The following is a 14663-nucleotide window of genomic DNA, read 5'->3' on the forward strand; positions in this document are numbered from 1 at the left end:
CTATGGGTGGTTAGTTCGCAGTTGTGAATAACACGAGAAAATTGCCGGCAACCGGTACCTGTGGCATATCTTCTGCAACGCGGAACGAAATCGGAGCTTCGGAGATACAAATTTCCATTTGAATTGTCCGGCGAGATGCAGAGTACCTCACCTACTGCCCTGATCGAGCAAAGTCCGAATCCTGTTGGCGCGGACACGTGGACTCACCTGACCTACGCCTGTGCACGCAGTTATTCTTAGATAATTCCTCAACCAGCAATGAGGCTCCAATGGGATTCGTATGCTCCAGAGTAAGTGGCGTGGCCCAAAATGAGGCAAATGAGCCAGCGCCCTTACAGAATTGCGGGGACGTGACGGTGAAGAGGACGGGATACCCAAATCAGAAAATATAGCGAGAGCCACAGCAAATAGATCAACGAACTGCACTCACTCCAAGGCCCCACAGGAAACGCACCGGCGATCTCTTTGAGACACTGGGTTTCCATTTGAGCCGCACAGTCAGACGAGAACTTCGGAGACTCGCGGAGTTCAGTGGAGCCCCAAGCTCTGTTAAAAGGGGCCAGATACGCAGAGCCTCACTGATGGGCAAGGTGAGCCGGTCAGGTTCCACCACTCCGAGCTGGCGGAGAATGTATTGCGTGCTAGTGCGAGTCGTGGTGTCGACCGATCCATCGATGGGGAGGGGGGGCTGTGTGATCGATTTGAGCCTCCACTTGAGCCTCCAACACACACTCCTTTGCTTTATAGCTTGCACCCGGGCATCATCCCCATACTTGCGAGATGCGTCATTAATCCCTTCCATTAATTTTTTTTTATTTCCCTGAGCCATGTCGGCATCTAGGAGTCTGGACTCCCTTCCCTTCGATGTCTTTTACCAGATCGCCACGTCGCTGGACGACCGCGATTGTATTAACCTGAGCCGCACTAATCGCGCTCTCCATGATTTCATGGACAGTGACCTCATTGCCCGCAAAACAGTCCAGGTGAGCTCCAAGTCTGAGATGCGGGCCTAAGAGCCTGAGAGTCTCCAGAGATCCACAGCTCTAGAGCCCCACGGCTCAGAGCCTCTTCCCCCTCCCGCTTGGCCCCGAAAGGCCACCCAACCACATTAAAAACAAACCCAATGACTAACCCGCGTCACAGAACACTCTGCTTCACAGTAAAGAGGGCCAGTCTGCCTGGGCCGCTCAGGCCGGGTTCCGAAAGGCGGTTGGGCTTCGCTTTGACATCCATGAGGCGATTGCCACCGCCGCCCCATATGCTGTTTCCATCTTAGCTTACGGGGCCGACTTTCTCTATAATCAAGGCGTTCTGTGCTACCGCGTTGGAGATGAAATTCGCCTGCTGGATGTGCATCGTGTAGCTCGCCAGGAACGAGTGGTGAACCTCGGCGAACTGATCTCTCGCTTGGGATTTGGCTCGGCGGGCCTGGGTCTCGTTGATCAGGTCACTCTGCTCCACTATAATGATGGCATTGTCTCCTTCCGCTTAGCACGCCAAGATGCTCAGGAGGATGTCCTGCTGGCGATCGATATGGATCGCCGCTCGGGTCAGCCTCGAAGGAAGCGCCTGCTGCTTCAAAAGGCTATTCCCGCGGACTCCCCTATCTTTGTCCGCCATAGCCGCGCCTACATTTGGTATGGCACCTTCACATCTGCCCACGGCTCGAGCGGAGTCTGGTCGGTATGCGGAAAGGATTTCGCTACGTCCGAGGAGATCGAATTCCCTCTGGACCGGGTGGTCGATGGGGAACTAGGTCAAACGCTCTGTTTTGACATGTATCGGGAGCATCTCTATGCCGTCTCGACCCAAGTCGCTTCAGACGACGATGAGCGGTTTTCTTCATTTTATCACTGGTTCTGCTATTCACCCCGTGAAAAGGGGTGCAAATGGAAGGGGAGGCTCTGGCGCCGTGAGCATTGCGAGGGCCCTATCAACGAGATGTGGACAGACTTGTCGATTCGTATAGATGAGACGACCGGTCGGCCCGTAATTCTTGAATGTCGTCGAGAATGGCGCGGTGGCAAGAGTGAAAACCATCGCACAAACTACATTGAACCGCTACCCACACCAGAAGAGGCGGAAACGTGGGCGGATGATGACCCGAATGATCTTACCGGGAATCACCAGCCTTATAACCAAAGACCTGAAAAGCGGCTACGCAGGACTTATCACGCTGAGTACGAGCATCACCATGATCCAGCGAAGCGATTGGAATTTATTGCCGCTCGTACCAAACACCGCAGCTATCACCTCGCATCTGCAACCTTTGTCGATCTCGTCAACGATCCTGCTCCTCAGGCCGACGGGGTACGATCCCAAGACCGGCTCCGCCTCAGAACAGTATCACGAAAGCGCAAAAATCCCATTGATGACGGAGGAACTGAGGGTGCTCCGAAGATGCTCTTCCGTCCCATGCAAGTTAACGGCCAACCCATCAAAGGCTCCGAGGACCGATTCGTCTCTTGCGGCGTGCACATGTGGCCCCGCGACGACACACCGTCTGAGATCTATAATCTCCTCTGTCCCGACTCTCGTGTCAGCTCTGTGCGCGCGGTCTCCGACGAGCGATCCATAATCTACTCTGTCTCATCTGCCGGTCTGCCGTCCAACCACCAGGCTCTCGTTCTGATCAGCTTTGATCCCACGATTCGCTTTCCCAACCTTACATCTCTTCGCACAATGAAGATTCCCATGGTTTCAGAGAACATCTTCCCGGTTCAGGTGCCCCAACCACGGTCACCCAATCCTTCCCTCGTGCAAGAGGCATCACCTCTTTATCAGGCAATCCGTCGTGGCTACTGGCTACGATGAGCCCAAGCATGGTAGTTTTATTGAGAAGACCTGTATACTGAGCAGACCATGTAGATGGGTCATTGGTAATATTAAAAGAAACATGATAGCAATCTAATCAAGAATTCACGTTCAAGTGTTTCTTTCTTCCTGTCAAACCTTGAGCAGCCTCAGTAGTTAGAAGAACTTCCACGGTTGTTACTCAAGATCTTTTCAAGGCCTCTTTGAAATGCCCTCATAGATTCTTTAAGTTCCTGTGCCAGAGGCGTTCTGCTAGACAGGTTCGCATACGCACCGATGTCTAATGGCAACTTGAGGCGGCCTAACGAATGACCGTGGTGGCCTTACATATCAGGCACACAACACCCTCCCTGAAAACATCCGGGACTTTCCTAGCACAATGAGGGGAAGCCTTTCGTACGGTCGCTCTCTCACTCCGGAAAATAATTATTCTATTCGGCAGTTCCTCCATCTAGAGTCATGTGTCGTCTTGGAGGGTTTTCCCCAGCTCGAGTCAAGCTTCCCAGATGACGTTTGGCGGCCGGAACCTGGGGATCGCCACAGTCTTCCACCTTGGAGAAGCGTGGGTGCTCGCGAACACTCACGAGTTCTCGCTTAACTCACCGATAGCGCACCGGGAGGCCACTAAAAGCCCCCTTGCCCGCACCAAAATGCCGCAAAACGCGGCGTGAGCAGGGCCTCCGGATCATTCTCTAGCACTCAAGCTAGTGCACTAGCGCGAACGAAATGTGGAACCTCAATCGCTTGCACTCAATTTCCCGCTCGATGCAGCGGACCGGGGCCCGTTGGAGGCGGGTGGGTCGATATAAACTCATCTAAAATGAACCTAGAGCATCTTCTCTGTCTCCTGTTCCTCCTCACCGGGTGGTCCACTTTGCCCCGAAAAAAAAAAAGAGAATGGCCCGGACATGGTGGTCGCTCGAGAATGGCCTACAAAGGGCGTCCTACATCGGGCTTGGCCCGCCAGTACCCGGGTAGATCCAGGAGGGGTCTTTGGATGCCTTTCGGCCGGTGCTTAGAAATGATGCTTACGGGGAATTACGTGCTCTCGGTGAATCCACCGATTCCAGGAATTGATAAATCTCGGTTCATCCGATCAAATTCATCGAGCTGATCAGACGATCATCATTGCCATAATCCTGAACACTGAAGACTGATTCCACTCAGAGAGGTTGGTTCCCGCGTGTGCCACTTCTCCCGTTCGCATCCGGTCAATAGCCTTTCCGCCAGAGACTGTTGCGTTCTGGAACCGCCACCCACTTCCGTTTCTTCCCTGTCCCTCTAAGCACAAGGACCTTGTTCCTGGCTTCGACGGGGCCCTTTTATTTTCCCTAGCAATCACCTAGCTTCTGTTCTGATTTATTACCGTCAAGAGACATTCGTGGAGTTGACGTGATTTTGGTCTGAACAACGGAAACTCGAGACGAGCATCTACGGAATTAAGATCCGCATGAGAGTGACTCTTGTCTGCGTCACACGATACTAGGGACTTGTGCCCGCCATCTTTCTCCTTGACTATCGATCAATTTGATCAGTTGTCACCGATATGCTACCTCCAGTACCATCTCTTGAAGACTACGGCATCTCGCCGGAACATGGGTTCCTCTCTCCGGAGTCTCCGCTGGAGGTCCTGCCAGATCCATACTACGCAAAGTGGGAGGCAATTGCCGCGAACCTGCAGCCTTTGCTCCTGAGCAAGCGGTTACGAGGCTTGGTTGATCGTCTGCCCGTTCTTTCAACAGCACATCTGCAGACAGATGCCGAGTGGCGGCGAGCATATGTCGTACTGGTCTTTATGCTTCACGGCTATGTCTGGGGTGGTGACCGTCCTGCCGAGGTATGTGACTTACCATACAAGCCATCGAGCCTTTTTATCAAGTACTGATTCATCCGTGAACAGAGGATCCCTCCGCAATTGACAGTCCCATTATTCCAAGTCTGCGAACGACTCGAGGTGCCACCCGTGGCAACTTACGCCGGAGTCTGTCTCTGGAACTACAAGCCGATCTTCCCGGATGAGCCGGCCGACGATCTGGACAATCTTGCTTGTCTACAGACATTTACTGGGTCACTAGATGAACAATGGTTCTATTTGGTATCGGTAGCCATAGAAGCCCGGGGTGCCCCGACCATCCCTCTCATGCTTCAGGCTATGACTGCCGCTCGGGTTGGCAAAATCCGAGTGGTGACAGAGTGCCTGCAGCAAATGGCAGAGATTCTCAGACGAAATCACTGCGCTCCTGCAGCGCATGTACGACAACTGTGATCCGTACATCTTCTACAACCGCATTCGCCCGTACCTGGCCGGCAGCAAGAATATGGCCGATGCCGGGCTTCCCAAGGGTCTCTTGTACGACGATGGCCGGAATCCCCCGGTATACCGCCAGTACGGTGGCGGTAGTAATGCTCAGAGTTCTTTGATCCAATTCTTCGACATTGTGCTAGGCATTGAGCATAGACCGACGGGCGTGGGCCGCAATGCCTCCGACGAATCTAAGTCTCGGAACTCTTTCATTCATGATATGCGAGGCTACATGCCCGGTCCTCACCGTCGGTTCCTGGAGGACATTGACTCGATCGCCAACATCCGCGCGTTTGTAGAGGCACACCGCGCCGATCCTGCGCTGCGACTTGCATATGATGCATGTCTCTCGATGCTACGTGACATGCGTGACAAGCACATCCAAATTGTGTCACGGTACATCATTATACAGTCTCGCGGGGCCCGTGCCAGCTCTCACTCCGCTGGCTCGGATCATTTATCTCCTACGAACCTGGCTACTGCCGTCCCGAAAGATAAGAAGAAGTTACGTGGTACAGGTGGCACCGCGCTGATCCCGTTCCTGAAACAAGCGCGCGATGAGACTGGGGAACCAGCTATTGACGCATGGGCGCGAAGGTTACTCAGTAACAGTCCCGGGCTAGCAGCTTCTGCGTCCTTGAGTAAAGTAGGAGAGCATCCGGATGGTCATCTCGAAGTTGTCGGTCTATGCGGGACATGGACAGCGGACGACAGCGAGGGCGGAATCTGCCACTGGTGAAAGAGACGGGGTCTCAAAACATAATTAGAGCGCCTGATTTTTTGCATTTGAATTTCCGATCTGCCATTTGCAGCGAGCGACAGGTCTGGCGTCATTAGATTTGGACATATTACACCACAAATATAGGATTAGCCGATCGGCTGTATCATTTCATCATCAATATTGAACCACCGTTGACGAGAACCGCCACGAGGTGTCACCTGGGCTGAAGATGTCAAGCCCGTGATCCACCGTAGAATATTCCAGGTCCACTTCTTTGGGCTGCATGACGCACTTTGACACTTGAGGCTTGTATCATGTGATGTGACATCACGGATGATGTCACTGTTGATGGCCTCGGGAATCAGGTACGCGTTGCTTTGTTGATCTATAAGAGGGGAGAAGGTGTCTTTGGGGGTAAACACAACCAAACATTTCCAAAATCACCTTCAAAGATTCCTCCATACCTTCAATACTGCACTACAACACCATCGTCATGTCTTCTGATAACAGCAACTCTTCTACTCTCGGTTCCTATGTGAACGCCGCCACTGGCGCCGCTCAGCGTGCCTTCGGTGCTGTCACTGGTGACTCCTCATATCAGGTATGCATCGAGTCTTGTGTCTTCTCTTCATCGACCATAAACACTAACAACCACCAGAACAAGGGTGAAGCTGCCCAGGCCAAGGCCCAAGCCCAGGACGTGAACTCCCACACCACCGCCAAACTGGGTCCTTTCACTGCCGACCCTAACACCGGCGCGGCCGCCAAGGACAACGAGAAGCGCTCGGACGGTTCCTGGGACCAGACCATTGGCTCCACCAAGGAGGCCATTGGCAACATGATCGGCAATGAGAACTTGCGCCGCACTGGCGCCGAGCAGAACGCCGCTGGCAAGGAGCAGGAGGCCAAGGGCCAGCTCCAGGACTGGGGTGAGGGTATCCAGAACCGTGCTCAGGGTGCTATCGGTTCCGTCGGTGCTGCCATCAGTGGTGACCGCACGGAGGAGGAGAAGTTCCGCGAGATGCACGATGAGGGCAAGGTCCGCCAACGCGGTGCTGAGGCCGATATGGCCAAGAAGCAGGGCGTCTAAGCTCAGTTCATGATGATGGATTCAGCGTCGTTGGATTTGATTGTCAGCCTTGTTTTATTATTACGACTATCATGATGATTTTGAGATATCCAATTTGAGATTCATTTTTTATTACATCTTGTCTTATACTGTAGACTTTGACTCACGGCTGTAGAATCTTTAGATCCGCCAAGCCTTTTGAGCGTGAATGGTTCCAATCACCATGTCATGGTGATCCACAGTTGAGAGCTAATGAAAAGGACCCATTCACTTTCTAGCGCTGTGCAAAGGTCACACTCATGACTGAGAGCGTGAAGGAAAGTGGGGACGCAAACTTCCAAAGCACTCGTGCATCGAAAACTTAAGACAAGAATTTACGCACCGAAATTTCAAAGAAACGAAAGACTCAGACACTTGGGGAGACTTGATATTCGAAGGTTCAAAGAAAGAACAATGCTAGTGCCGCGAGGAACTATCAAGAATTCCAAGTTTACTTGAAAGTGAAAGATTTGACATGAAATCAAAGGTCGAGCGAAGCAAAGCTATCTCGCTTCTCATCTCCCGACACTACCATGTTACGATGGGTGTTCAACCATCTCGTCGTCCAGCTTACCGCAAGCCAGTAAAGGGAGGGTATAGACAGAACACGTCTTACAAAATTCAAGCTCCCCACCATCGTATTGAATTGGGTCGTGGGTGGAGTATCCACAAAAACCACTTCGTCGCCGTCGCGGCTATCGTGGCTCTCGTTATCCTCGTCATCGTCGCTATATTCGATCTTCATACCACACTCCATTCCATGCAACCATCGACGGCATAAGAGGGCTAAGAGAGTTCCAATCTTGTCACCCAAATACGCTGATTCATTGTCAATTGAGCATTCTTTAAGGCTACTAAACTTTATTCTCGTCATGAGCAGATCCCGGAAAGGATACTAGGTTGGTGTTTAGACCATACCGTTCGATGTTCTACATGAAATGTTTTCACCTCTTGCCTCCTGAAGCCGTTAGAACTATGTAAGCCCCTCATCACCCATAGTCACTTTCGGGACGCGCAAAAGAAATGCCACTTTATGTGGTAGTCTCGGGTACATAGCTTATAAGTCGCTTATTCGATCGAAATTGAAATCGCTTGTTTGGGTAACGGTTTAGGTGAGTTTTGAAGAGCTACTATGAGAGTTTTTCCCATCAATGCGGTCATTTCGCTTAGGTCTTCTTTAGTATATGAAGAGGCATTATGAATCTCGTGAAGTATCCACTCTGAATGATAAAAATTTTAGCAGTGAATGTCTTATATCCACTTCTCAACTGTCAATTTCAAATTGGCGGTTGTCTCGTTGACAAGGGATCTTCCTCTCCAGACGAAGAACTATTTCGATCCTGAAACATGCTCAAACGGGAAACACTGAAATTTCAAGAATCACATTTTTCGTCTAACGAGGAATAGTCACAGAACTGTTCAATGGCCTTGCCACAATTTTGAGTCTAACTGATTCATCACGAATGTAGACTCAGAAACCACTGACGCATGTGTTGCTGTCTTATCAAGCAAGCCTATCCTGTCCGCCTTCCTGACGAGATAAGTTCTTTAGTTGCACACACCTCATGTCTTAGTAGGAAGATAACTCCAGGGGTTCAGTCGATCAATACCTTAAGGCCTGGTCCTTCCTGCTCATTCCCATATTTGACCAGAGATGTGGCTCGGCTCCTTCTCCACAGATCCCTCGACTCTGCTTACCACCTGTATCACGAGAACGTTGCGATCCTCGGCCACACCGGAATGGCAAAGCAAGGAAATGGGTCTAGATGCAACGGATCCAAGTCTCCGCCCGATCAAGCCATTGGGCCAAACTAGGCTACCTCGCTACGTTCGGCGGAGAATATGGCACCGAGGAAGGCCGGATCGGCAGCCAAGAGGGGTCAAGCATTTGATATACGCTGTTGGCCTCCAATTCCCGCTCACTCTCTTGATCATTTTCTTACCGTCGCAATGAGATTTACATCAATACTGCTGTGGTTTGCGGCGACAGCACGGGGAGCTGAGCCCCAACGACGAGATACCACTGCCACCGAGAGCGGCTTCAATATGGTCTCGTTGTCTAGTGCACTGTCTGTGGATCCTCCATACCTTTTGCACTATCCATTGACATGAGCTACAGAGCCCAAATCACGTCGAATGCCACGGCCACGGCTCGTTTCGAGAACATCTCGGCACCGCCCAAATCCCTCATTCCCGAAATTGTGTCGGTCGTGCCTATGACCGTGATCTGGGAACTGATCGACCCGCAGTCGCGCAGTATACTCGCGAGCCAATTCAGCGCTGGGACCACCCCGGCCTGGTACAGCAGTCTTCCCACGGACGTGAAGAGCTACATGTCCGTGGTGAAATCGCAGATCTCGGCGGGTGCTCTGACGGCGACGGCGACCACGACGGCGACCGGGCCCGTGAGCGCCACCAAGACCGGGGCGACTTCAACCTCGAGCGGGATGGCGGCACAGCCTACGGCGCTCACCGCGTCGATGATCGGGGCCTTGAGTTTTCTCGGGTTGGCCCTAGCGTTGTAGGCGGGTCTGGGGGTCTGGGGGTGAGGTGTCCATGCGATTGAGCTGCGACGGTTGTCACAAGTGGGGAGAGGGGTTCAATTCGTGTAGTTCCAATGATTCACATGAATCTATGATAAGAAAATGACATGACATCAATGGCACACTCTTGTTTTCTTTTTACTGTTTTTTTTTTTTTTAAATCTTCCCCTCTTCTCCAATTTCCGGTTCCTGGCCCCTATTTTTTTCAAGGGTTCTGTGGCGCACGAACGCTCCACACCACACCACATGCTCCTCGGTATTCCCCTTCATCCTCTCCTTCGATTCCTGGAATTCCCCCAGGTGTCGATGAGGAGTTCCAGACCCTTGATATTGTGTCCAAGGGTGCAATTAATCTATTCATGGAGATTGGTCGATCCACCATCGGCAGGCTAGCATGCTAGACACATCCTGTCCTGTACAGTACAGTATATCAATGGAGAGACGTCGATCCTTACCGAACCAAAGAGCAACGCCGAAGATCACACGGACGTCTGGACTGCCTCAGCTCGTGCGGACCGAGGGGCTTGAACTTTTGACAGGTCCCACTGGGCTACCAATGACCAGGTCTCAATCACCAAGTTGCAGCAAAGCGAACGGCACCGAAAAGGGTTGTAAGTCTCCGCTAGCTTCGCACTAAGTGTGTAGTTCCTCCACATGTCTCCACAGGCCGCCTCCCCAAAGTGCCTGAGCACCTGCAGATCCCCTTCCCCGGGAATACAGCGTCCTCCGGGATGAGATTCAGGATGCGGGGAGGTGACCTTGAGCCAGGTTCCGTGGGACGTCGCCTCTCTCACATGAGAAATTGGATGGTCGCGGTCACAAATTCGGGCGATCCACCTCGGCGTTGAATCCTAATCCGCGATCGCGAATCCATGCTAATCCGGCTGGAGCCGTGCACCTGTGATGGGCTGCACTTCCCCTCAGCCTCGGGGCTTTTGTCGTCGGGTCCAATGTGGACTAACGTTTGGTGGAAGACTGACCGATCAGGTCAAACGCAACGGAGAGTCTAGATGGTTCAGGATCGAGTGGGGAGAACCCTTGGAAAAAAGGTCGATTCTCGCTTATAAGCTTGGACGGGGAGGGTGAGCTTTTCTTTTCGGGGCATTTTTCTTCTCTTCTTGGGTCTATACCGGTTCCTTCCCTAACTAGTTCCCAATGCATTTCAATCGCATCCTTCTTCTTGCTGCGGCCTCGTTTGCCGTGGCGGCCCCCGAGCCCAGACCGGACCCCGTTGCAATGCCAGCTCCCCAGTCGACAGGCCTTCTCTCGGAACTGCCAGGCATTCTCAGTGGTGCTGAGGACCTGCTCAGTCAGACCAACATCAACAATCTTCAAATCATCATTGGCAACGCGGCCAAGCTGCTATCCGACTCCAATCTCGTGGTTCTGCAAGATATCCTCACCAATGCGCACAGTCTCTTGACGAAGGAGTTCGTTGACAACACTACCACTCTGATTGGGGATGCCACACCGGTATGTCACCCTTTTCGCTCAGACCGCGACTGTAATACTCGACTGACCCAAGATCTAGCTCGTGGAGGATGTGTCAAAGCTGCTGGGCGGAGTGCTGGGAACCTTGTAGAGGGACACGAATTTATGACTTTCATTCAATTAACGATGATGATACGAGATCAAGCAAGGAAATATGATATATTTACAATTTTGCACTCTTTCACAGAACCCTCAATCGGTGCACCGAGCGTATCTTCGTGAGATGGGTATATACACGGATGCAAAAGAAAAGAAGAAAATAACATAAACAATAACAAAGAACAAAAAGAAATCAACCCAGAACGAAGAAGGAAAGAAACCGAGAAAAAAACGGGAATAAAAGTCCTACGAACAATCAAACCACATTCAGTTTGTCACGCAGACGATCCTTATAGTAGCGTAGCGGGTAGGAACGCATTTTATTCGGCATGGCCGGGTACACAGCCACCGAGAAGCCCATCCAGGTGCGGTAGAGAGCGCGCGTGGTGGCCGTAAAACGCAGCCCGTAAGCATCGCGTAAGTTCGGGGGTAGCATTTCAATCGTGACAGACCGCAGGAAGGGCTTGATCCTCTGGACCCAGCCGGGCATCTCTTTACTCTCCCGTAAATCCTTTGCAAACGCAGCTGCATCGGATGAAACGGTTAGCTGCGAGACCTGATGGTCCCAGAAGGACCAGAAAGCCTGTCGCGTTTCGGGCCAGGTGCCTGCGGGCATTCCCAGGCAGTTCATGAGTAACGTGAACTCGCTGTATCCGCGCTGGGCGGTCTCGTAGTCCACGCGGCCATAGACTCGCTGGTAGAAATCGGTGGAGGTGGCATAGAGAGTGGCCGCCATCCACAGCTGGAGGGGTGGGTGATGGGCAAACCGGTTGTTACGACCCCCTCCCAGGCCTGGGGCTTCCCCACGGGCCAGTAGGTCGAGCAACGTCTTGCGCTCCGCGCGAGTGCCAAACACTAGATTGGAGATATAGCTGATATTGGCCTGGAGGGCATCCACCAGCTCTGTGGCGAGCTCTTTGTGACCACCAGTGGTTTCCTCATGACGGATCCCAGGCAGAGCCGCCTGGAGCAGGAGAGCGGCGCCCGATCCAGCAAAGAGAATGCCTTCCTGGAGAATCTGGGGTAGGATCTCCAGTTGCTCGAGGGCATGAAGCCGACCTGCGTCACTGGTTGTCGCAGGCACTGCCTCGTGCAAAGCAGCCTCGGGCTTTTCATCCATGGGGGATTGAGATGAAGACGACATCATGGTCGGTTGGTAGTATATGGGAGACAGAAAGAGTATATATCCCAAAAATCTCCAGCAAGGCTCAGGAAAGCCCGTTAAAACCAGGCCCCAAGACTCGAATCCCCGCAACCCCAGGAAAGTCGTGGACCGGGAATCGTCAAGCGTGAACCTAACTTGGAATCGACGGAAGACAGAACTCGGTTCCATGTGAAGCTTCCCCCTTTTCCCCCATGACGAAAAGACCGCGGTTGTGATCGCCATCCGTGCTGATCGTTACTGGAGTTGCACCAAGTGCCCACCTCCACTCGTGGAACTATTCCACCTTGGGCAAGCTTGCTCCGACTCTCGTTCAGCGAGGACCCCCCCTTCTCCGGTCCACTTGGGTTCATTGTTTTGTTGCTTTTGCGACTAGTGGAATCCACATCGATGGGACCCTCAGTCCGGGGCCGTCTGGGCTTATTGCCCTTCGCCTGGAGAGGGCCCCGAGGTGATCTCAGACTAGCGAGAAACATAATAACGCGAGCCTGCCCCAGGTTTGGGCCTAAGATCTGGATCTGGATCTGTGACTTGAACCTGACGTGACTGGATTCGCTCTCTTTCTCTCTTTCTCTCTCTCTCATATACACACCATGGGCAAGAATACAGACGACCGGCCAGCCTACTTGAGCTCCGATGACGCCAAGTACTCTCTAGGTGTGCATCGTGGACCATTGGCCCCCACGAGCGAGGACCCGAAATTGGAGCAGGTTCAGTCCGCGGGTGGCATCTCATTAGCTACCAATCGATCCAGGAAGGAGAGGTTGGCCCGTCATTGGAAGCGATTCTGGTGCTGCTATCTCATTGGAAATGTCATCTTCCTCGCCATCTTCCTCCCCGTCTTGTAAGTCCAGCATTCGGTACCTCACGCAACTATACTGACCCAGGCGCATGTAGCTTCCTTGTCGCAATCCCGGCCATCTCTCAATTGGTGGTTAACAAGTCAGACCTGGTCCTCGTCAATGCGGCGGTCATGCAACCGCGCGCCGAGTCCATCCAGTTGACCCTAGAATCAGCGTTGAACTTGAAAATCGCCCTGCCTGTTCGCATTGAGCCCATTGTGCTGGATCTGTTCGTGCGCGATACTGGATCCAAAGCGCCATGGGGCAATGTCACCATCGCTGGCAAGACTATCAAAGGCAACACCACCCTCGGTGTTTCGGACGTGCACACACCCCTCATCAACACGACCACCTGGACCAGCTATGTGCATGACGTCGTCTTTGATAAAACTACCGCCTTGTCGCTCAGGGGCACGACTAACTCCTATTTGGGAGTGTTGAAATCGCCTGTGGTCATGGACAAGGACGTCGTCTCGCCGAGTAAGCTGCATATCCCCCTCCTCTTTCTCCTTTCGCCTCTTTCCTTGGAAGTAGTTGAGACAGCGACTTACCTGATACCTAGCTCTCGATTCGTTCAACGGGTTCAGTATCACCGATAGCGCTCTGCTGCTTCCCCCCAAAGCAGATGGCACGAACCTGGTCGGTAACGCCACGCTGCCCAACCCATCCGTGCTCACTATCGAGATCGGCACCATCACCCTCGATATCAAGTCGGGCGGTTTGGTCATTGGAAATGCCACCCTAGAGGATCTGACCATCAAGCCCGGGGACAACAAGCACCCTCTGACGGCCATTCTGGACTTTGACATCATCTTTGCGCATCTGGGCACTGTTCTCAAATCCCAGGCCAATCTTTTGAAGACCGGCAACCTGACCCTGGATACGATCACCAAGTCGGTTGTCTGGGAGAACAAGACCGTGCCTTACTACACCGAGGTCATGTCTGGGCTGACGCTTCCGGCCCAAGTGCCCCTTATGGACACCCTGAAGAACACATTACACGGCCTCAACTTGACCGAACTCGCGGATTACGCCAAGTCTAATAGCACGGGCGGTGGTCTTCTGAGTACTCTGGAAAACGACTTCAAAAATATGGATTCTGGTTCCGGCTCCGGCTCCGGCCTCTCATCCCTCTTGAAGAGAAACGTGCATATCCGCGAAGCTCTCAAGAATATCCACCCGGTTAAGCGAGACGCCGCACTGGACTCACTAGCCAATCTCTACATGAAGCTCTGAGTTTACCGTCTTTTTTTCCTTCTTCTTTTTTCCTGTTTTGGGGGGGGGGTGGGTTGGCTTAATACGGCGCTCTTATGTTTTTTGATGCCGCACCACGTCTCCTGACGCCGACACGATCGTACTTTTGATTCCCCGACGACGGCCCTCTGGCCCATGGGTTCTGGATGGAGTTTACGGATTTTCTTTCCTTGTACATATACCTGGCCAGCTCGTCTTAGAGTTCCCCGGTCAGAATGGCCGTGATAGACTATAGATGCTGGAGCTGGTTCAGAAGATAATACATAAAGTTATGACTGTATGATCGGCGGTTCACATACAAATGACGGACGGCGATGTTTTACCGTG

General features: G+C 52.5%; 7 protein-coding genes across 7 annotated transcripts; 6 read left to right on the plus strand and 1 right to left on the minus strand.

Annotated features, from left to right (window-relative positions):
* Nucleotides 1–827: 827 nt before the first annotated feature.
* fbx15 (F-box domain protein) lies at nt 828–2814 on the plus strand (the record flags this gene model as incomplete). Its single annotated transcript, XM_056968829.1, has 2 exons — nt 828–983; nt 1144–2814. 2 exons carry the CDS (start codon nt 828–830, stop codon nt 2812–2814), a joined length of 1827 nt encoding a protein of 608 aa, XP_056821625.1.
* Nucleotides 2815–4360: 1546 nt separating this feature from the next.
* Nucleotides 4361–5855, plus strand: N7477_007167 (indoleamine 2,3-dioxygenase; the record flags this gene model as incomplete). The annotated part of the gene is made up of 3 exons (XM_056968830.1): nt 4361–4651; nt 4715–4999; nt 5061–5855. The coding sequence occupies 3 exons, from the start codon at nt 4361–4363 to the stop codon at nt 5853–5855; spliced, it is 1371 nt and encodes a 456-aa protein (XP_056821626.1).
* Nucleotides 5856–6330: 475 nt separating this feature from the next.
* N7477_007168 (uncharacterized protein) lies at nt 6331–6927 on the plus strand (the record flags this gene model as incomplete). Its single annotated transcript, XM_056968831.1, has 2 exons — nt 6331–6438; nt 6496–6927. The coding sequence occupies 2 exons, from the start codon at nt 6331–6333 to the stop codon at nt 6925–6927; spliced, it is 540 nt and encodes a 179-aa protein (XP_056821627.1).
* Nucleotides 6928–8895: 1968 nt separating this feature from the next.
* On the plus strand, nt 8896–9470 carry N7477_007169 (uncharacterized protein; the record flags this gene model as incomplete). Its single annotated transcript, XM_056968832.1, has 2 exons — nt 8896–9014; nt 9065–9470. The coding sequence occupies 2 exons, from the start codon at nt 8896–8898 to the stop codon at nt 9468–9470; spliced, it is 525 nt and encodes a 174-aa protein (XP_056821628.1).
* Nucleotides 9471–10643: 1173 nt separating this feature from the next.
* On the plus strand, nt 10644–11070 carry N7477_007170 (uncharacterized protein; the record flags this gene model as incomplete). Its single annotated transcript, XM_056968833.1, has 2 exons — nt 10644–10961; nt 11020–11070. 2 exons carry the CDS (start codon nt 10644–10646, stop codon nt 11068–11070), a joined length of 369 nt encoding a protein of 122 aa, XP_056821629.1.
* A 264-nt stretch (nt 11071–11334) lies between these two features.
* On the minus strand, nt 11335–12222 carry N7477_007171 (oxygenase MpaB family protein; the record flags this gene model as incomplete). Its single annotated transcript, XM_056968834.1, has 1 exon — nt 11335–12222. The coding sequence occupies one exon, from the start codon at nt 12220–12222 to the stop codon at nt 11335–11337; it is 888 nt and encodes a 295-aa protein (XP_056821630.1).
* Nucleotides 12223–12833: 611 nt separating this feature from the next.
* N7477_007172 (DUF3712 domain-containing protein) lies at nt 12834–14318 on the plus strand (the record flags this gene model as incomplete). Its single annotated transcript, XM_056968835.1, has 3 exons — nt 12834–13084; nt 13138–13562; nt 13645–14318. 3 exons carry the CDS (start codon nt 12834–12836, stop codon nt 14316–14318), a joined length of 1350 nt encoding a protein of 449 aa, XP_056821631.1.
* Between the last annotated feature and the right edge of the window lie 345 nt (nt 14319–14663).

This window comes from Penicillium maclennaniae, assembly GCF_028827695.1.
Source record: "Penicillium maclennaniae strain IBT 15551 chromosome Unknown utg000006l:1.0-2513246.0:1.0-2515036.0, whole genome shotgun sequence".
NCBI lineage: Eukaryota > Fungi > Ascomycota > Eurotiomycetes > Eurotiales > Aspergillaceae > Penicillium > Penicillium maclennaniae.